We start from the raw sequence: 21,714 nt of genomic DNA, 5'->3' as shown, positions 1-21,714 counted from the left end.
CCACAACACCACTCCAAGCTCCTAAGGCTGCTGACCTGTATCAGGACAGCCTGTCCATAGTACAAGTCCCAAATATTTACTTCCTCAGGAGAAGGAACATCAGGAGATTTTATTACAGTGCCCACTCCAGGCATTTCTCCACCAGGAAGAACAGCAGATCACATAGTCTCAGTCCCAGATCTGGCTGAGAAGCAGCAAGATTAAGAGCTACTTCCAGCAGAAGAGGACGTCTCCCCAAAGGACGATGTGGCTATTGTGATTAATGGTGGAAATCCTTGCAACAGCGCAAAGGAAATCAGTCCAATCCCTCCAGAGCAGACACCAAGGAAAACACAGGGATGGACCATTAGCATCAACCCCTTCCCACAGCAGATCCAGACCAACACTCCCATCCCAACTGCTGTTTCCCACGGTTACAGGTTCTTGTCTCTAGGTTACCACCAAAACAGATCGTCCAGACTGAGCACAGGGCACTGGCATCCATTCCCTCTCCACGCTGAAGGATGTTTCGCAGTAGTAAGTCATGTCAGTAAAGGCCCTTCTCCAAGAAGTCTTTTTTTGGTATGATCATCAAACAGAAGGTTCTTACTAATATCTGTTTTTGAGGTCCCAGTACAGATACGGGCAACAATGCATGTCTTCAGACTAAAACAATGCCTCACCACAAAAGCATCTGAGAATTTAGTCTCACCTGTTCCCAGGCTGGTGCATACAATTCACCATGGGTCACCCAGCAGCAGGTTGATCATCAAAACATTGCAAACAAGAGAAGAAGAAACAACAGAAAAACAGATTGTATCATGGGCTGCATTCAGAGGAAGGTCATGGATACCAAGAAAAGAGCATGTTTTGGTCATGTTTTCTAATCTGAGCCTCCAACCCCAGAAGACCCCATGGCGGGATACTTCTCTGGCCCCAGAGGAATAGCAGGTGTCCAGGAAACAGCTGCCCCGGCAGAGGCCAAGTAGGCTGCCACCAAGACAGTTGGCAATCTCTTCCCAGTCTCCTTGCCACACACAGGCTGGCTGGATCCTTACCAAAACTGTAAAAATAAATCTTAAAAAACTGTTTGTTTGTGTTTTGCTGAGAGCCTCTTCTGCTCCTACTCCTCTCCCAAACAGCAAGCTTTTTGCCAAGAAGGCAGCCCACATAGAAGGGCTGATGCAGAAATCGAGGCTGCTAGACAGGAGAGGTATTATGGAGGAACACTTTAATCTCCATAGGTAAAAGGCTGGCAGCAGTAAGGAGGAATGCCCAGACGCCTGTAGAGGTTTGGTGGTGGCTAAAGAGCAGCTTTCCAGGCCTGTAGAACAGGGGTGACCTTTATGAGGATTAAATGGTCTGAATAAAAAGCAACACACTGCTTATGCCTTGTATTCTACAAGTGTCCTTATAGGCGCCCTTATACACTACAGGATATTTTGTGCATACAGCGTGCTTTCACTATGGAGAAAAGATCGGTGCATTAGGCAGGGAGACAGAAACAATACAGATGAGTGCAACATCTCGTCATGATAGAAGTGAGGCAGGGACGTTTGAAGAAAGGCAGCCTTGGGCAGGGCTGAGCCTGCTGACCCCTACCAAACAATTCACTGGGGTACACCACAGCTCTCTGCTCCCTACACAGTGATTTCAAGCACTTTGCACTGCTGGCAGAAAGGCTGTCCCACAGCATCCTCCTCCTGAGTGAGATGACAGAAAACACACAGCATGTCAACACTGAGGAGTCAGGACCCTCTCAAAGCAAGTGCATGAGCCTCTTGGTTTCCTGGTAGAGCTGAATGGTAATGAAGAGCACGGATTCACACACCAGTACCCTGGAGGATGAAGTTTTCTTTGAGGAGAAGAAATGCATCTTCAGTGGAAAATGGCTGAGGTATAAAAGCTAATTTGTGATGCAAGCTGTTGCTGCAGAGACTCACAGCAATGATCTTCCACAATGGTTCACATGGCCTGTAAAGTGACAGAATGATAATTATTAGTTAACACAATTGTAATTGTATTATGAAAGCTGCATACAGGGATGTGTACTCCTTTTCAATTGGGAGATCCCCTATAACACCACCAGTACTGATTAACTTCAGGTAAGTAACCATTATGGACCAAACTACACTGAAATTGAAATATGGCATCACAAGCTCAGGCCACAAGAAGACGGTGGTCTGTCTTTGAATCGATTCCTCACTGACCAGTGCAAGTGAAGGATTTCCAAGATCCAGAGGGCAATGGCAATGCTCTCTTCCAGAGGAATGAGTTCCCAGGAGACTGTATGCCCCTTCAGCAGAAATAAGAGCACTGAGCATGGTAATTGTAGACAGGTTGCTACCTGCTTCTACACCAGGGATACACAGTGGCTGAGCATCTGTGCATAGGCTCTTACATAGAGTGAATAGCATAAGGTGTGTCTACATTAGATTTAGTTTTGATCAGGAATGTGCTTCCAAAGGAAATTTCCCAGTCATCATCACCGATTCCCACTGTGGGCAAGTCCTGCAACATCTGGACCAGGAGTGCACCTACCACCTTCCAGCTGCTAAGGAGCACTCGGTCCAAAAGAGCAGATTAGAACTGGGTTAGAGCAAAATCCCCTGAAACACAGAGAGCTTGGGCGCTGCTTCCTTAGCAAAAGGCACTTCAACAAATCTGCTTCTCATGGTCTGCACTGCTTGCTAACAGGTACAGCCAAGGTGAGTGTGAAACAAGTGGTCCATAAGCACAGGTAACAGCAGAGCCACGTTGCAGGAAAAGCAACAGTTTGTGCTGCAGTTGAACCATGGTACAGCCCAGGCAAGCCACTGTAGAGCACAGCAAAACAGAACAGTATGGTCACAAGCCAGTCTGCAACGCTTGGAAGAAGGACTTAAATGCAGTCCCTGATAATGCCTATTAACATTAGCATAGACACAACTTTCCTCAGCTTCTTTCTATATTCAAGGTGTGTTTGTGGTGTTCTGTTTTTCTTTAATGGATATAAAAAGCAAATCAGGCTGGAACAGGTCTGGCAATTTTAGTTTCAGCTACAAACTGGTTTTAGTATCAGTCTTTATGAATCCTTGAAAAGAGGTTCAGTTTTACTTTAATAGGATTGCTGACAGATCATATTGTAAACAGTGTTAGTACATAAGATTTACTATCTTACAAATGGGTTTGAGAAGCACACAAAATGTGAAGAGAAGATATGGACTATGTTTCCAAGAAGTTAATCCCGCTCTTAAGTCAGCTATTTTTTATGGCAGAGAAAAACATGATAAAACAGACTCATCTAAGATAAGGTTCAGGCAAACATGCTTTCTAAACAGACATAAACATAACTTTACCAAGAAAAAGGTTCTATACCTAATTTCTATAGTAGTGTTTTATCCTGTCTCTTTGGAGAGTTTAGACTACTTTTCTAACCTATGCCTTTAAAGAAAGGCTCAGTACCTTTCCAGGCCATAAGGATAATTAAGTACTAAATGAATTTTCTGTATTACATCGCTGCAGCCCAGAGAACCAGATCTCAGAAATGGCTGAGGGATAATAGTGCAATTTTGGAGACATTCTAAAGAGTAAGGCTGAATGTGATTATCTCATATTCACTTGTTCTGCCACAGACTTCACGTGCAACTTAGAGCAAGAAATTTACTATAATGAATTAGGTATGCTAGGAAATGGTCTTTGAGTGATTCTACTAAGTCAGTTTTGGCCTTTGTTTTCCGTAACAGAGTAATACGCCATGTCATTTCCATTAGTGGAAAAGAACTTCCAGCTTGTTCTTACTGAAAATATCTTAAACACAAGACAGCACATTACAACGTGCAAAGGGTCTGTTTTACAGGTACAAGAACCATCCTTGCCTGTACTGAACAAGGTATTTTTTATATACTCATACACAATAAATAAAAAGCAATTGAACTCAGAATAGAAGTGGGATTTTAAAGTATATAGTAGAACTAAATAGGTTTCATTAAAACATAGTATTAATACAGGAAGTCTTGTTGCAAGTTATTACATGATACTCTTGTTTATGACAGAATTTGGATCTAATTGCATCAGACTAAACAGAGACCACCTTAAATGCCTGCCAGATACCAAATGTCTTGCTAAGTACCACTACTAAACCATTATGCATTCAGATAACATCCATTAAAAGTACCGCCATGTTAGAGGGCGATTGTTCACCTGCCTTAGTAGCCTGCATGGGGCTTTGTGGTCATCACAGGTAAGTCAGCATTATGTTAGCCGGTCATCCTCTAACCTTAGTGGAAGCAGAATTCAGTTGCGTGGGACAGACAACATTGAACAGAAAACTCCCGTCTATGTTGGCAGCAAAGCAATGAGCAGCACTGTCAGGTACATTTTACTGTTGTATTCTAGTACCAGTAACTTTTGCTAGTGTCTTGAGAGAAATTCCCTACCTCTGATGCTGGTTTTTGACAAATGAAGTGTGGTAAGTGTTCTGATGTTTGTGGCTTTTTTTCTAAAGAGGATTCATATCCCTCTCAAGACCAGGCTAATCTCTCAAGCTTATTTACTGCAGTAAAATCCTACCTGACCAGTAAATCATGATGTCATCTGCACATGCTGCAGACTCCTTTGGCTGCAGTTCACTTTGTGGAATGACTTCTTACGTGTCCCAATTAACTGTGGGGAATTGAATCTTAGCCATGTCTTACTTCCATGAAATGCTATTCCAGATAGTTCACCTCAAATGATCATCTATGGAAACAAAGCCAAAAGGACTTCGCATTCTTGGTTACAGCGGGTAATTTGTCTCAGAAATAAGGCAACTTCCTATTCAGGATGAGTTTGTTCACTTTAAATGGGAAACATTTAGAAAGTCTTGGTTTGGCAGTCCTCTAAATCCTCTTGTACCATCACTGCTTCATCCCTAATTCAGTGTGGTTTCATACTGCCTTGCATCAGACTGACCAGCTGTGACCACCCCCACTAAAACAGCAGCCAGTCAGTTCTCTTTTTCCACCAGCAGGCTAACAGTGACCAAAAACTGCACTTTTAAGAAGTACCAACCCTAATAAAGACACACATGATATAGTTGATAGTCATGCACAAAGCACTTACAAACACAACACAGCAAGTGCTCAGAAACACATGCCAAACCTTCTTTGATCATACATACAGCATAGAGTTCAAGAGTTGCATGGAAGACAGCCAGAGGCTGCGTGTATGCCCATATGATCATCATATGGAGACTTACAGAAGAGAGATCTACCCGTAAGGATTATATATTGCTTTAAAAGGGCTTATTCTTTATCTTTCCGTGTTGTGAAGATCTGATAGCCTCTTTCCATCTGCTTCCTCTCCAGAACATTAAAAATAGCATTCACAACAGAGACGTTAGTCTTATTTTTCAGCTATAACAAATCCCACAGCCACTGGCATCCCCAGCTGCTTCCTCTTCCCCAAGATCCATTCACTGCCTTTCCTGTTACCTCCCTCTGCTAATAAAAATCCCGCTAAATCAATGCATTACTTGGCAAGTGCATTTATTGTAGCCATAGAGGGGGAAAAAAACCCTGTAAGTAAGTAGAAAGGTACACTGGCTCACAGCTTCCCAAAGTCTGTTTCATGAACCATCGCGAATGAGTGGTTTGGATGGCTTTAAGAATCACCATCAAAGGTATTGGCAAAAGTGATTTAATAGGAATTTATAAAAGCGTGACTTCACAAAGTTCGATGGCAAGGTTCATTCTGTTACTTTTAAAAATTCCCCTGGAGTTCAGCGAAATATTCACATCAAATGTCTCGGCACTTTCTGAACGGGCAAAGGGTTAAGCCTCAAGGAGTGAAGGATATCAGCCTTGGTCCCATCATCAACTTTCAGCGATGGTCCTCCGATTTTCACAAACTGGAGAGTTTGTGAGCTCTGAGAGGCGTCCCCCTCAGAGGGAGATGCTGGTCGCAGCCTGCTGCGGTCCAGGAGAGCTCAAAGGGCCTCACTTAGGACCGTTGTTTATAGGTTCGCGAGATGATTGGCTTTAGTCATCAGCAAATTACTGGAATTCCAGTAGCACTGGTACCATTTTCACATGAACTACAATTCAGATAAGGGAGGGCTCCAAGGATTGCAGGGATCAACAAAAACCAGATAAGGGATGCTCCAAGGCTGTCAGGAGATGACTAATACTCCCGCTTCCATATCACCGCCTCCGCCAGGCAACAAGAGTCCTTGGTGCGGTCAGTGCTGCTCCCCGCCTTAGCCATGCAGGAGTTCCTGCTACAGTCAAGGGACACTTAACCGTCCAACTCATGACACAAATGCTTAAGGCCTAACGGGAGTTCCTGAGATCGCAGAGCGGCCCAGGAGGGGGAATGCACCACCACATGAGCTAACGGCCCAGTTAGGCTACAAAGAGATTTCAGGCAGCCTACACTAAAAAGTAATTTGAAAAAGCACTCAAACGTTCAAGTGGAGTCCCAAAACAGAAAAAGAAAACATGTATGACATCTCTAAACTGTGGAGGAAACATTTAATCATTGTGTTCCACAATAGTCATTGTATCACCAAGACTGTAAGTACCTGTGGGGTTTTTTTCCTCAATACCTTTAGCACAGCTGTAGTGCTACAGAACATGGAAAAGAGAGCAACGACAAAGAATGAAAAAAAAAAAAAACCACAAACCAAAAAACCCCTCTAAATTCGACCCATAAAATATTTAAACCCATAATAGGGCAATGAGAACAGAGCTGTAGAAGGACAGTTATTTGAGGCATTTTCCATATATTGCATGAGATCATAGCTCTGGAAGAGAGGCAGAGTTGTGATGGAACACTTTGCAACAAAGACAGCATGAAATTTTTTCAAAGCATTACAAACTACCACAGCCGCAAAACTAACCACCTGCCTCTTGAGCTAAAGGGCCTCCAATGAGCAGCAGCCAGCCGAGATCTAAACCAAAGATCCATTGAGCAAAACTATTCAAATACCACACAGAAGTATTGAGTTCTGTCATTTGGCTCTTACTCCTCCATTATCTACAGTCTTTGGCATTAGAAGCAAATTCATCTCTGTGACTCAAAATACTTTTCGATTATGTTGTTTCATGATTATCATGCCCCACAGCATGCCCTCCGTGTTGTTTGACAGCAATAAAAAAAAAAAACCAAAACAGATTTTAAAGATTAATATATACAGGAAGGTAAACGATGGTAGCTTCTCACCGTATGTCTCATGTCATCTATCTTTCAAAGGATTCAGCGCAGAGAGGCAGAATGCAGCACCACCGGGCACCTACTTAGAATACAAGTGAAGAGCTGTGCTGATACAATGGCCAAGTACCTTATTTTGGTATAATGAAATTCTATAAACATCAATTTGCTGTGCTGTGCTTAAAGCACAGAAGCCTGTATAGACCTGTTAACGCCACTGTTTTGCCTTCCAGAACACAGCTTATAAGAAATATCTGCCCTAAACGTCCAGCTTATATTTCCTGGGCTGCCTAAGAACACAGAAGTCCCCTAAGGAGTTAAGTAGTCAAAGACCAATGGCTCCAGGGCAGAATTCTGGTTGACAATGAGGCAAAGAAATGCTTTAGCAGCAGCCTTTAGTCAAAATCACATCAGGGAAGGGACAAATACCTTGCAAGGAAGCTGCATGCCTTCATTCAGAAATTTAAAGTGTTCTGCTGTCCAGTTAAACTCCTACAGTCCTGTTTCATTGACAGCCTTTCCTCAATATGCTACCTGAATTCTTCCAGAATGAACACAGTATTCTGATTTTTGTCTATCTTTCCCTGGTCTAATAACATCATGACTTAAAAGGAAGTCGTCCATTAATGATGGATGACCAGAAAAAGCATGGAGGCAGAAAGAGGTTTTGGTATTTCAGCCTATGATAATGTTTTTTTCTGCCTTTCAATCTGCTTTTTTTTTTAAAAAGTATATTAAATTGTTTAGTAATCCGCAAACCTCTCGAGTAATAGTTAAGCTTTGGGAATGGAAAATTTTGAAGCTTGTTGAGATGACTCAAACATATTTTTCAGTAAAACACTCATTTCGTATTCTTTCCCCATCCATCCTACCAAGAGGAAAATTAAAAAAAAAAAAAAAAAAAGCGCTTTCCACTTTTAAACCCTTTTCACTTATAAATAGCTTTGCAATTCAAGATACACAAGGAGAAATGGAAACTGATGCAGGAAAGAATTGTAAGAATGAATGGACTAAAAACCATGCATTGTACAGGAAGTCTCAGCAGGTTGAATCCATCCAGCTCCACAAAGAAACAGCTAAAGGATGACTAGATCAGTCTTAAGTGAGCTCTAAGTTTTTCCTGTTTGCTGGTCATTCAAAAAATAATTGATAAATTAATTTCAAACTGAATTAGACATTGTAAAGTATTATAAATAGGATGGTATCTGGAAAAAAGGTCTACAAGGATGATTTTGTTACCATTCAAAGGCAAAGAGGAGGGACATGGCTCACACAACATAATACAGCTGGCTAGGGTACTCCTTCAGGATCCAGGCAAATGAGTTCAGCATCTGCTTTGGTTCAGAGCAAGGATCTGAGTAAAGGTCTAACTCTGAGATCTTCTATTGAGCTTATTTATTTTGTACAAGATACGCACATTTGTTGCAAAAGAATGAATGATTAGGATTGGTAACTGCAATACATACAGATTCTAGCCCTTGCAGAAATGAGAAGTCAGTATTATGTAAAGTGAAACCAATTTAACAGGACAATGTGAAAATAACCATTTTGGAGTATTTACTAGCCCATTCATCACGGTACTTTTCTCAGATTTGAGCAGGGAAAATGTATTTCCAGAATCAGACTGAGTTTGAACCTTAGCATCCCAGTTGCCAGCTGAATAAATAGCCTTGCAACTGGAATATGGAAAATACTATTAGTGCCATCATCCTCTCAGTTCTGCATATAGTATGACAATGAGAAGTGCTATCTCCAAAAATCTGGCATAGATCTACTTCATAAATGAGTTTCTGAAATGCTGACATAACGTGATTATGTGTCTAAGTGTTATTGGAAGAATGCAAGCCTTGGTTACCTAATATGCAATTTTAATTTTGCAAATTATTTCCTTAGTGATCATGTCTTCCTTACTTCTTAGATGTACAAGTTAGTGTTTTAAATAAACTGAACTACATTGCATTTGTCAAAGGCTAAGAAAACATACTCATTACCACATGCCAGCTGATAGGTGATCACTTGACAAACTGTTTTAACTCACTTGAGATGCCGAACATTAAAGTGAGGCAAATTATCCCATTTCTAACAGAACTGCTCATCGCTTTCTTCTTAAGTCCTTTTGAAAGTGATGAAACAGCTAACTCCTTTTAAAGCTTTCACTTAAAGTCAGTTTATGTAAACAACCCTCCTACAGCAGTCATCACAGTTTGGCCTCAAAGGACCTTAACACTTGTACTCTGGTAGTTTAGGGTCCTATATCATTGATACTACTATAGTATTTCTTTCCTCATCGTCAAGGATGTAAACTGTCAATGTACTGGATTAAAACACTAGAGCTATCAGGAAGCGCTATCAGTTCTTTGCCGCAGTTCCATGGAAGATAAAAATGCTTCATTCTTTCTCTCTTACAGCCTATAGAAGCACTGTATTTCAGCACTGGTCCCAGGAAGGCTCACACAGAGTGCTTTAAGTGCTCTATTAATCTTCCTTTCACAGATTTACTGGGGAAAAAAAAGTGAAATGAATCTCTGCGCTTTAATATTTAAAAGACTATAAAACTCATTTAACAGCCTCGGGATTTATCTTTTAGAACATCTTTGAGACTCTACAACACTAAAAATTCTGGTTTCGAAGAAAAAACTCATTCAAGACTAGCAAACTTACTCTGCAGCTATATTAGTATTTTATTTTTTCTGGCACAGCTTTTAACTAGAGAAAGAGAGATCTTCAAGGGCTGAGAATCTGGATAGGACAAGTTTTTTCAAGATTAAATGTACAATATACTTTCTTCTAGCAGCACCCAAATACATAATCTCTTCTTGTAAAATTGTATTAAACCCTGAGAGCATTCAAATACAAACTTAATAGACATTAAAAGAGCAGCCGGCTCCCTCCCCCTCCATCTCTATTCACTGCTCTGGTCTCTCCTCTCCAGGAGAGTCAGCATGCCTCTTACCTATTTCTTTTTGTCAAGTAGCTCACAACCCCTGTCCTCAATATTTGTAAGATCAGGCTGCCTGGGCCTTTAATATGCAAACATCTAACAGCCTCACCTGGGAAAGGGGTAAGTAGCTGAGCAACTGCACGTACCTCACTCTATCTCCTGAGAATTAGAGCTCCAGACAACAAAAACATACAAGAACATACCAAAAACCAGCTTTATGCCAAATCACTCTCCCAAAATTGCTTTCTTCAAATGTTGGACACAGCTGTGAAGTTCATCATGGAGTATCTTCTTTAAGGCTTTCCCAGAACATCAGTTTCGTATGCCTGACTGACTACAAACATCTTGAAAATGTTCTTTTTGTCTCAGTAGATGATATAGTTTATGACTTTCTTCCATGCCTTAAATAGAGTCAGAAGGCCAAAGACTGAGAATTTTATAAAGAATTAAGTTATAAGTAGAAAAACAAGGCAAACTAATGACATTTAAGCCAAACCAACATAACTTGGCTATGAAAGATACTATAAGCAACTTCAGAATTTGATCAAATGTACTCATCTCCATGTGCAGTATCTAACAAATTAGACCTTTTTTTATAATAACATTTCTAGAAGTATGAAGGATTAAACCCATATTTTCATTAAAGATTAAAAATAGTAGAAAGATTGTCATTAGAAACTGGATGCGAAGAACTATCCTTGCTGACTTACAGGTATCTTAAGACATAATATACAGGACCAAAATCACATCCTGAACACATGTTCAAATATGTTTGGTCCAATAAAGTCACTGAATATAATTTGGATATGCCTTTTCTGGTGGTGGTTGTTGTTCAGTTTTATATTCTAAATTATACAGTTGGTAACTTCTGATTTTTATTTATTTTAATATATCCACCAATAATTGTTATTAAAGAAATATAAGTTTTGGCAATTTACACCAGGTGAAAGTTAATACTATTCTCCTTGGAAAACTATCTTTGTTTTAATAAGAAAGTTCTCAATGAAAGTTAGACAAAGTATTTTAAGTTTGTGATTAATGGAATCAAAACAGAAATAGCTGCATCTTTGTTTTAATCTACCAAAAAAATCCCGGCACACAGGATAAGTATTAGACTTTTTCCATCAAAACTATGTAACATTCTCAGGATGACTTAGTTTCATAGGATTTTTAGAATAGATTTCATGGGGGGTTTTTATCACTTCGTAAGAGTATCACTACATTGGAACAGAGGAAAAGTGAGAATTTGTGACTATACCTCAGCATATTTTTTTCAGAGTAAGACATTATGGTTCCTGAGGTAAATTATTACACCTTTGAGTTTACATGCAAAACTGATGGATTATTCATTTGTTTTAGTTTAGATAACTGCTATTTTATACTGACAAATGGCCAAACCCTTCTGGAAGTATCTTGATGTCTATTTGAAATGTGTCTCCCACTCAGCCATGTGCATTCTGATTTTGTAGAAACAAGGACACTTACTTGTAAGAGGTATTTGAGATGTGCTCTGTGTCATACTGTAAGGACTTCTGATCAGACTGTGTATCACTCTGGAATTATAAGCTACATAACTGAAAAGCTTTACCTGCTCAAGTTCCTAGTTTCCCAGACTTTTCTTCATGCGTTTCAATATAAACACATGCAGTTTTAAGTACACTTATTTATTCTCTAATCAGTCTGCATATTCTTACATTACTGTAATAGTAATAATCTTAAAGAACATACAGATGTCTATATGTAATGTATCTGCAAAAGAAATTAAAGATCAGCATATTCCACAGGATTCAAGGTACCTATTCCTTAGAGGTCTATACAATAGCACAACCTGTGAGTGGGAAAGCACAGTGACACCACCTCTTCCCAAACTTTTCTATTAGTGGAAGGACAGAAAAGGAGGGAGAATAAAGAAGTTAGCCAGAAACAGCTAGTTCTGTGAAGCAGCAGTGACTTCCAATGACAACATATTTGGTCTTAAACACTTTTGTTCCATTGCAGTTAAAACCAGTCAAATTTCAGATAGCACATCCTGATCAGTACATTCTTGCATATCTCTCTCTCTCTTCTGTAACAGCTGCTCTGAAATTCCTTTCAGAATTGAGGCATTACACTACAGAAATATAGTTCTACTATAGAACTGTATTTCTACACTGTGGGCTAAACTCCCTTCTTAAAATCCAGGAAGCAGCATGACCAAAAATGGTATAGGATTACACTATTCCATATGGATCTCAACCCATTGACTGCACTTTAAAAAATAATCTGAATTATGACTTGGTTCAAGCAAATTATTACTAAAATAGAACTGCTCAGTGACCCTGATCTCTGCTGTGTCAGGCAACAGTCATAAAGCCTTCCCACTACCACAAAAAAGAAAAACACATGCAGAGCAAACCAACCAGAAACACCTTGTCTGGAACCATAACCAATTGAAAAGCACTGCTCCTAAATATGCTGTGGATAAAAAGCTTGATAAATGCGTTTTAATTCAGCCATTTTTAAATACAGCATATTTTAATTACTTGGAAATATAACTGATTGAAATTCTGCTCCTAGCTTCCTCTATGTCAAGGCAGCAAAAACTCCAGGCACTGATATAGCTAATGAGTGGTAATTAAGTTACTCTTTCACCAGTCTCATCTTCCTCATTCAAGTGCACTCTCTCACAGGCTATGAATTATTCGAAGATGAGCTGCTTTCAGCCTCTTGTTGCACCTTCTACACTTTTTTTCAAAATGAAATAGTCAGGGATTTGAAGTTTACAACCTTGGCATTACTCTTTGACCCACAGCCTCTTAGTTATTAATACGAAGTACAACAACTTCAGGAGACATCCACATAGTAGGATAGCCAGTATCTTGGTAGGGTTTCCTTTTTGCTTGATTTGGAACAGAAACTTATCCTTTCATTTTCCCCAATTCCAAATGCATACTAGCCATCATGCTGTTCAACATGCTGCAGAAAGATCTCTTTTGCTCCCTAAGGTTTTATGTAGAATTTAAATCACAAAGCTACTAATTGTGTACATGGAAACAGAAATTGCAATCCAGAAAATGCTATGCTGTTCCCATGCTATGATGCTGGGCCCTGTTTTAGTTACTAAGAAGTTACTACGTTTAACACCAAACTTCCTCCAAATTCAATAGGTAGCATCATGAAGCCAAATACCAAATTTTCCAAACCACACTTCCTCACAGTTAAGCCCCTTAAAAATAACTACATGTTTAATGATGGCTGCATTTTCCTGAGAGACTTCAACCACAGACAACATGCTCACAAGACCACAGGGGCTGGAGAAGCCTCCATAAGGTTATTATTCCCTACATATACTAAATAAAGAATATTTTTAAAAATCTGAAGCAATATCTAAGCTAGTAGAGGGAGCTTCCTTGCGTAAGGCTAGAAAAAGCAGTTTGCCTGGATACTTTGCACGAAGAAATTAGAGGAATGGAGAACAGGAAAAGAAACAGAGGCTCAGATTGCTGAGGGACAAGACTGTCTTTCTCAGTGGCGGACCTGCAGGATTTCCTCCATTTTCTGCAGCGCTCCGACTGAGAAGCAGCCTCCTGACAGAACAGAGATGGAGTGGAGCCTTATTACAACTGCAGTGAAAACTGTGTGGCTCCCACCACTATTGCACATAAATCCTCTTGTAGCTTTTTCTAGAGCAGTGGCCTAGGCTGACAACTTTCATCTCAAGACAAAGATTGATCAACCAGTACAGAGCATCTATAAGGAAACACACCTGCTGTCCGCTCATCAAGTCAGAAAAGACAAGCTTATTTGCCTCAACTAGCAAGCAAAGTTATGTAAATACTTCAAAAAACACCAGTTTTGAAATTCCAAAAATTCTCCAATTGAAGGTGTTGGGAACAATGGTAAAGGAAGAATATTTAGGAATTAATCAATAATCAATTTATGCTCATTTTCATTTTACTGTTTCTTGCTTAAAGTTTTTTAATTTACTCTTGACTTTGTATCTTCTCATTTTTACTACCTAGTTATCTCCATAGGATGGATGCAAAAAGATTTCCATCAGCACATTTAATGAAAAACATGTCTTTCAAGCAAGGCACAAAATTTAGATTTATTTATGTAATTTGATTGATCCCAATTTTTGTTTTACATTAAGTACAAAACCCAACTTGAACATAGGTGTAAATACAATTTCCACAAGGTAGTTCAATGAGATTTAAAATCAGTTATGTATCCAGAACCGTAAAGCACAATTAAAAGCAGCCCAGGATATACAGATTGCTTACCATAACTGCTGAAAGAGCTCATAATGTATGAATATATTTAACAACCTCCAGTAATAAGTTATCTCCTTTCTAACCTTTCATTTGAAACACATTTAGCAATTCTGTACCTAACACAGGAAGCATTAAAGAATAAGCAGTACAGATAAGTTTTACTCAAGCTATCTGAAGCCTAAATGAAACACATACACAATCAAAAATTAAATAACAGAACAATGACTTAAATATTTTGGTTGAACTTTTCTAAGAACATAAATGCTAAGATAATACAGAAAAAAAGCAACAGGTTCAAAGACTTATTTACTTCTCAAAGAACTTACGGTGTACTGTAGCTGCCTGAAATATTTTAACAATTATAGAAAATCATATTTCCAAGTTTGGTACGTTTGTATTTTCTAGATGACGTACATTTAAGACAACCATCCGTGAACTTATTTACAAATAGATGCTTATTTATTTTAAAATCTGTATAAAAAAATCAGTTTTGGCACTACCCATAAGGCAATGGATGATATGTACCTAAGATAGCAAATCACATAATGAAAGCATAACCAGAAGAAAATCATATTCTTTAACTTATTATTTAAAGAAACTGTGATACTTTAATTATAATTAGAGGAAATTAAAGAATCAGCATTTGCAAGTCACTAAAGCACCCTATCCAAAATACTGAAGATTCTTTTTATTTGCAACAGGAAATTACTTTAATCTGTGAAGCCACTGTGCCATGTCGTGTGGGAGAACCTAATATTTCTATGGTTATTAAATTATCAAACTAGTTTTATTATCAGAAAATAGCAAAAAGTTTAAGGAGAACATGATTTTACTTCTTAAGTAAGCAGAAAAAAATACTACTCTGCAGTCCAGCCTTTCTTAACGATCTATTAAAAAAACCCCAAAGGTGATTTTGCCATTCACTCCACTGAGTAAAGACCACAGTTTCAAACTTTTTTTTTATTGATATGAATGGTTTTAACAACTTCCTTGTTGCATTTCCATCAGCTTCAATGATAGTTGAACCTTAAAATTCAATTTCTCAGTGTTGCCACATTTGCACTGCAAAGACTGCAAGCCCAGATTTCATAAACTGTGGATTTCATTTAAATTTAAAAAATAATCTTTGCATTTATCTTAAATTTATAAAAAGATTGTTTTTCAAAACTTAAGGCAAAAAACAAGTTTTATTGGTTATGTTTCTTTTAAGTCTGAGCAGGTGTACGAGGCTGATTAAATATCAAAAAAGCTAATGCCATATACAGTATTACCAACAAAAGAAAAAGGCAGCATGCACCCTTAAGATGAAAAGAAAATTTAATTTTACAAGATGTTTAAATAATCCAAAGGCAAAAAGTGTCTGTCTCCTCTAAGAGTATCTTCATAAAACATGGAAATTTTAGAGGACATTGAGTTACTAAAATATTCCGTTCAACGTTTATACAAATACATTACTACAATTATAAGTTTACATACAATCAACTGACATCTCAGTGTTAACTAATTACTTAAATTTACAAGACAAACATAAATAAAGCTGTTAAAACAGGCAAGTACAGTACTGATCTATCATTCAGCACAATGTATTTTGTATTTTTCACCTTGAAAAGAATCAGATTAGAATTGTGCGAAGTCATTCTCCAAACCTAGAAATAAAATAAAAGAGAATTAAGTATATCTATGTAGGTCTTACACAGCATGGGCATATTCCAAATGCCTAAGTCCTGTTTTCAAGCATGTAATTTACCATTTAACAACCTTTTGTCTGTTCTCAGAAGAGGCCACAGTCTTTAAGGTTATTTTTAATAATGACATCAGTTACAGCATCAAAAACAAACTGCACATTTTTTGTGTCTGTGGCACATGTGAAGTGAGTGTAGATTTCTTTCGTGTCTTTTCTCTTGTTCAGATCTTCAAACTGACATTGAATGTAAGCAGCTGCTTCTTCGTAAGTGTTTGATCCTAGAAGGAGAAAATTGCTCAGTAAGGAGGTTTCAAACTGAGAAAGAACAAGGTGCATACTATATCTTTGAAGTAAGTGGTTCTTTGGAAATAGTTAACCTAAACGTGAAGAGGAGTAATTGCACAGCCATTGCTTTAAGATACCATAAATAAATCTTGAAGGAAACCTTTTGGACACATTTTTAAGAATAAAAGCTAAGGACTCAATTCAATTCCAGCTGCAGGAAGAGTCTTGCCATGTACTTCAAGTGAAAGATGGAGTAAGTCATTAATGACCCACCACTGTTCCCTAGATTTTGTTTCCTTCATGCAAGTTACTTGCTTTCAATTTTTATGTTTTAAAAAGTTTGGGGTTTTCCCAAACTCAGAGACATTTGGCATACATATTTCTCCTAAGCTTTTTACCTCCAATGTGCTATTTTCTGTACAATGAAGTTATACAGTGAAAATGATACATAAAAAAGCTGACTTGTTAAATGAAATCATCCTCTTTTGCTATGTATTTCCTGAGTAAGCCACCTACTTCTAACACATAGGTACACTCCCTGTTCAAACAAATTCTCATGTATCCTCAGGGATTCCTGCTAGTGAAAAAAATTACATCTAAGTACAAAAACAGGAGGACATCAGAAAAAAGAATGGGCTAAATAAATTAGGCTGAAAGGAGTTGCAGCAGTAACATGTAAATGCTATCAGTGGACCACCATTATTTCAGCTGGTTAGAAAGATGAATCTGACTTAGCACTATTTTATTTGTGATCCATAAAAACACCCCCCCCATCTTAAACTTTCTTTCATTTAAATATTTTAGATACCTAAACTCCTCGTGATTTGCACATCAAAAATGAGGTAATTTAACCAAAAATTACTTGACACCTGCAACCCCCTCCAATACCTGCATATTCAGGGTAGCAAATAGTGAGAGGACTCCTTTTGATTTTTTCTTCAAAAAGATCTTTCTTGTTCAGGAAGAGAATAATAGAAGTGTCTGTGAACCATTTATTGTTGCAGATACTGTCAAACAATTTCATGCTTTCATGCATCCGATTCTGTAATTGGAAAAAACACCTTGTATTTTAGCAGACTTCAGTAGTAAAATCAGGATACATATTTTTGATATAGTTACAAGTTAACCAGATAAGTTACAAAACTAAGTTTCTAGCATACAGAATCACATTTTACCACAGGGAAATACAGAGAAGCCAAGACCACCACAAAGAACACTTTCATGAGTAGGGTTTAAGCAACTACTTTTTCTTTTTTTTTTTTCCCTCATTTCCAGGTTTAAGCTGTTTAATATTTTAGAAATTTTTGGTGGTTTGACATTTTGCAGTACAGATATTCTACAAGAGTTGCTGAATTACCTGAATTTATCTTATACTGATTAGATCTTCTGGAAATTGAAAATTAAATTTTGCATCTAGCTAAGATTCCAGCATAAGAACGGAAAAAAAAAAAAGGTACATAGAACTGGAGAATCAAGGGAGCAGTTTTTTTTTCCTCTTGCCCTAATTTTTAACTCTGTAGAAAAATTATCCAACATGTAAGTACTTTGGCCAAGCTCCAGTCATTTAAGTAGCAGGATGTTAGCTATGACCTTCTTTGACAATATTTGACTTGATAGGTTTTTTTTAATTTCTTTCCTCCCTAAACTGTATTTTATAAGAAGTTGCAGAACATGAGGAAGAGCACAGAAGTTTGTTAATGAGTCTCACACAATAGATAAGCATCCTTTTAGACCACTCAGTAAAAAGCATGCACTCTGTGCATACTGATATGGGAAGGAGTCACACCATGAAAGAGGAGAAAGGAGTGGAGGGAGTTGGAAGGGAGAAGGAAGAAAAAACTTTCTGCAACTAAGGAAAGAGATCAGAAAAACACATTTAGAAAGAAACAAAAATTGAAGACTGAGGAAGGAAAGGAAAACATGTGGTAAAGTAGAAACAGATAAGTCAAGCAATTTCTTATTATATACTTCTAACGTCCATAAAGAGACTAAAATGTATATTACTGACAATCTAGCCTCATTAATTTACGTGTCCTTTAAAACATGAAAGAGTGTAGCTGAAAAGAATACTTGTCTCACAGTATTCCTTCTGAGAATATGACAAAATACTTTGAAACCTGAAAGCATGAATTCTATCACCATTTCTCTGAGACCCTTTACACAAACCCCATAAATCTTATCAAGCAGTAATAGTCTAAAAGATGTATTTATAGCTTTATTTTCAAACTTATTTAGTTTCTATCCAACAACTATTCCCTTCTTCGGCATTAAGGTACTTGCCATTTCCTCATCTTCAGCCAAGACCAAGTCATAATCACTTAATGCCACACAAAAAATAATTGCTGTAACACCCTCAAAACAATGAATCCACTTCTTCCGCTCTGATCTTTGGCCTCCAACATCAAACATTCTGCAAAACAGAAGTGCAAAGCAGAGAATGAACTTTGGAATTTCTAGCTTTCTGAATGTTAACCAATAAAATCTGAAAGTATCAGCTGTGTAAGTCTGATCAAAAAATTTTCAAAAAGGCATTAAAATCTGCAACATTTATTACTATTTAATGTCTCAGTATATGAAAAAAACCCCAATTTTAATAAAGCCTGAAAAGCCTTCCTATACATTTTACAAAAACTAATTATTTACAATACTATATTTCATTAACGAAGTTAACTGTAACCTATAAAAAATAAAAATAGTTAGCTTTACTACATGTAAACTAGATGAAAGTGTTATTCAACCTTTAGCCCAAATGAATAAAAAGTCTAAAATAATTAAAAGTATTGATCAACAGTGTAAGATTCCTTAAGAGCAGAGTGGTATCTGTTTTAATATTTGGAAATAATGCAATACTATGGAAGTTGGATACAAGTAACACTGACTTTATTAGTGTTGTTTTAGTATTCTGAATATAAATATATACAATCTAACTTTCACTTTTTCAAATTTAATCTGGAATCTCCAAATCCTGGTGGGTTTCAGCTCTTCTCTCTCCTAAACCAAACTGCAACTTGATCTATTTTTCAATTGTCCATGTTTAAATGGGATATTTTTTTTAAAAGATGCTAAAATTATTTTCAAAATTCTCTTAAAAGACAAAATAAGTGTTACATAATAAGAAACAATTTTCCTCTCTAATAAATGCATTTTTTGAAAATGCAGTTAAGTGGGAAAACTGAGCTAGAAAGATGAGTCTTGTTTCTTTAGAATTCCTAGCTTAGCAGAAATAGAGCAATAGGAAAAGACCACATTCCAGAACTTAACAGCAGATGATCAGCAAATTAGCATGATATGAATGAATTTGCTTTTCTCTGCTATCTAAATGCTTTAAATGGCCATTTACTATTATGGGCTACAGCCACTCTGAAAGACAGAACTTTCATTAGACTTCATTAGGAACTTCAAGTATTTTGCAAGCCAAATAAATAGCATCCCGATACAATGAACAGTAAATCATGGTGTGGGGGGACAGGACCAACACCAAAAAAAATAAAAACGAGACAGAGTGGTATCCTGAAATTAAGTGACAGATACATCATAGGATCTTCTCAGAGAAAACACAGACTTTTTTTCTACCTGTCTCTTTCCTATCACAGAAAAAGAATACTGTTGTCTCAAATTTTTGCCATGACTTATGGCTTCAAAACAATGCACATGTGTCACATATTACTTCCCTCACTACGTTAGTCAATATTCTATCATGCACAAATTTAGTTTTTCCTCCTACTTACAAGCAAATGCAATTATTCCTTTTAAGAGAGGCCTGACTTGTCTTCAGGAGTTTTCACAAATAATTTTAATTTTTTCTACATTGTCACAAAAAAAGAGCTTAGAACTCTGTAGGTATATAAATGTTCAAATGGGAGGAGGAAGAGAGAAGAGAAAGAACAGAGGACAGACCAATTCTTACATCACCATCCTCTTTGCTCTAAGTAGTAGAATGGCCAGCTCTACCATGAAAGCCTTATTTGGGTAAAAATGTCATACAAATCGGAAGAGAAATCCAGACTGGAACAACAATTGTTAAGATGCATAGTTAAAATTCTTGCAAAGGTATTCCAGCATGGCCTAAAATAATTCAGAATTGTATTAGTAATAAGGCTATCACACTGAGGGCTTTTGATAGACAGTAAGGCATATAGGGCTGAACAACAACAAATCTCATTCTTTATAGACCAGAACAGAAGACAGAAATTAACTCAGAAACTGAACAACAAAATTGCTCCTTTTATTTTTTTGTGGACACCAGCTTCTAAGGAACATGAGAAATTAAATGCTTTATACTGATGGCAGTACTGTAATATCAATCTGCATGGGTCTCACCTAGTTCAATAATATCTTATGACACTGCTCAATGCAAAAATATTACTACTAAGATGGTAACCGAGAGGTACTAGAAAACATGGCACAACTTCCTGCATTAATAAAAAACTGTAGTAAAAAGTATTCTTTCAAAGAATAGCAAAAATATGTAAAGAAAATAGGTCTCCACAAGAGGCATTGTATAGTTTTGGCTTGTTCAGACTATGTTGTTAGCATGTATCCTGGGAAGGGAGGGAAAATGCAGAAGACAGACAACTTCTAGAACATAGAAGAAATGTAATTTCCAGTTTGTCCTTGCAGATACTGATTTTAGCCAGAAATGTTTGCTTCAGTTCAGAATAGCCTCTCTGCCAGTGGTGTATTTCACCAGTGATGCTTGTCTCTTTTGGGGGTTGTCTTTCTAACTGTGCACCTAAATTCCCATTTCTTTATGCAAACCATCTTTTTGCACTCATCTTTGAAATTTTTCTATACTAAAATCTAGTACTGGATGAAGTTTTGGCATCACAGTTTCACAGTGAACACCTCAACAGCAAGTAATAAGAACCTGATGGATTGTTTTATGAAGCTTCTTCTCCATATGGTATCAGTACAGAGAAATACAGGCATACAGAAAAAAACCCAAAAAACAATAAAAACTATTTGGCACACAAAATTCTTAAAAAAAGATAAGGCTTCAAGTATCTTTAAGAAAAATCAGCCATTCTGAACAAAGTGGTCTTAAAGTTCACAAGCTTTCCATCTGCCCTGTTAGAAGTCATACTGAGACCTGTTAGGTCACAGTCCCAAAAGACTGAAACACTCATAGAAGCTGCTTAATCTGCAGATAAATTTCAAAAATTTTGTAAGAATGATTTACAGATTCAACTTTCCAATATGGGAGAGTAACCTGGTTTTGGCTGGGATAGAGTTAGTTTTCTCTCAAGTGGCTGGTATAGTGTTATGTCTTGGATTTAGTATGGGAAGAATGTTGATAACACACTGATGTTTTCAGTTGTTGCTAAGTAGTGTTTATACTAAGTAAAGGATTTTTCATCTTCTCATGCCCAGCCAGCAGGAAGGCTGGAGGGGCACAAGAAGTT

The 21,714-nt window shown here is 37.5% G+C and overlaps 1 protein-coding gene across 3 annotated transcripts in view; it reads right to left on the bottom strand.

Annotated features, from left to right (window-relative positions):
• Nucleotides 1-14,151: 14,151 nt before the first annotated feature.
• GNAI1 (G protein subunit alpha i1) overlaps nucleotides 14,152-21,714 on the bottom strand; it is a 36,971-nt gene continuing 29,408 nt past the window's right edge. The window contains exons 6-9 of one of the 3 annotated variants that reach the window (XM_052789577.1): nucleotides 18,593-18,722; nucleotides 17,201-17,354; nucleotides 16,091-16,305; nucleotides 14,152-15,989 (exon numbers count right to left, since the gene is read on the bottom strand). In XM_052789577.1, the coding sequence (XP_052645537.1) occupies nucleotides 16,115-16,305; nucleotides 17,201-17,354; nucleotides 18,593-18,722 (475 nt within the window). In that variant the 3' untranslated portion in view covers nucleotides 14,152-15,989; nucleotides 16,091-16,114. Of the gene's footprint in view, nucleotides 16,306-17,200; nucleotides 17,355-18,592; nucleotides 18,723-21,714 lie in introns of all 3 variants that reach the window. The other 2 variants (XM_052789578.1, XM_052789575.1) reach the window with 2 other exon arrangements.

Source organism: Harpia harpyja, chromosome 6 (genome assembly GCF_026419915.1).
Source record: "Harpia harpyja isolate bHarHar1 chromosome 6, bHarHar1 primary haplotype, whole genome shotgun sequence".
Lineage (NCBI taxonomy): Eukaryota > Metazoa > Chordata > Aves > Accipitriformes > Accipitridae > Harpia > Harpia harpyja.
The sequence above is the reverse complement of the archived record's forward strand: the minus strand, read 5'-3'. Positions and strand labels throughout refer to the sequence as shown.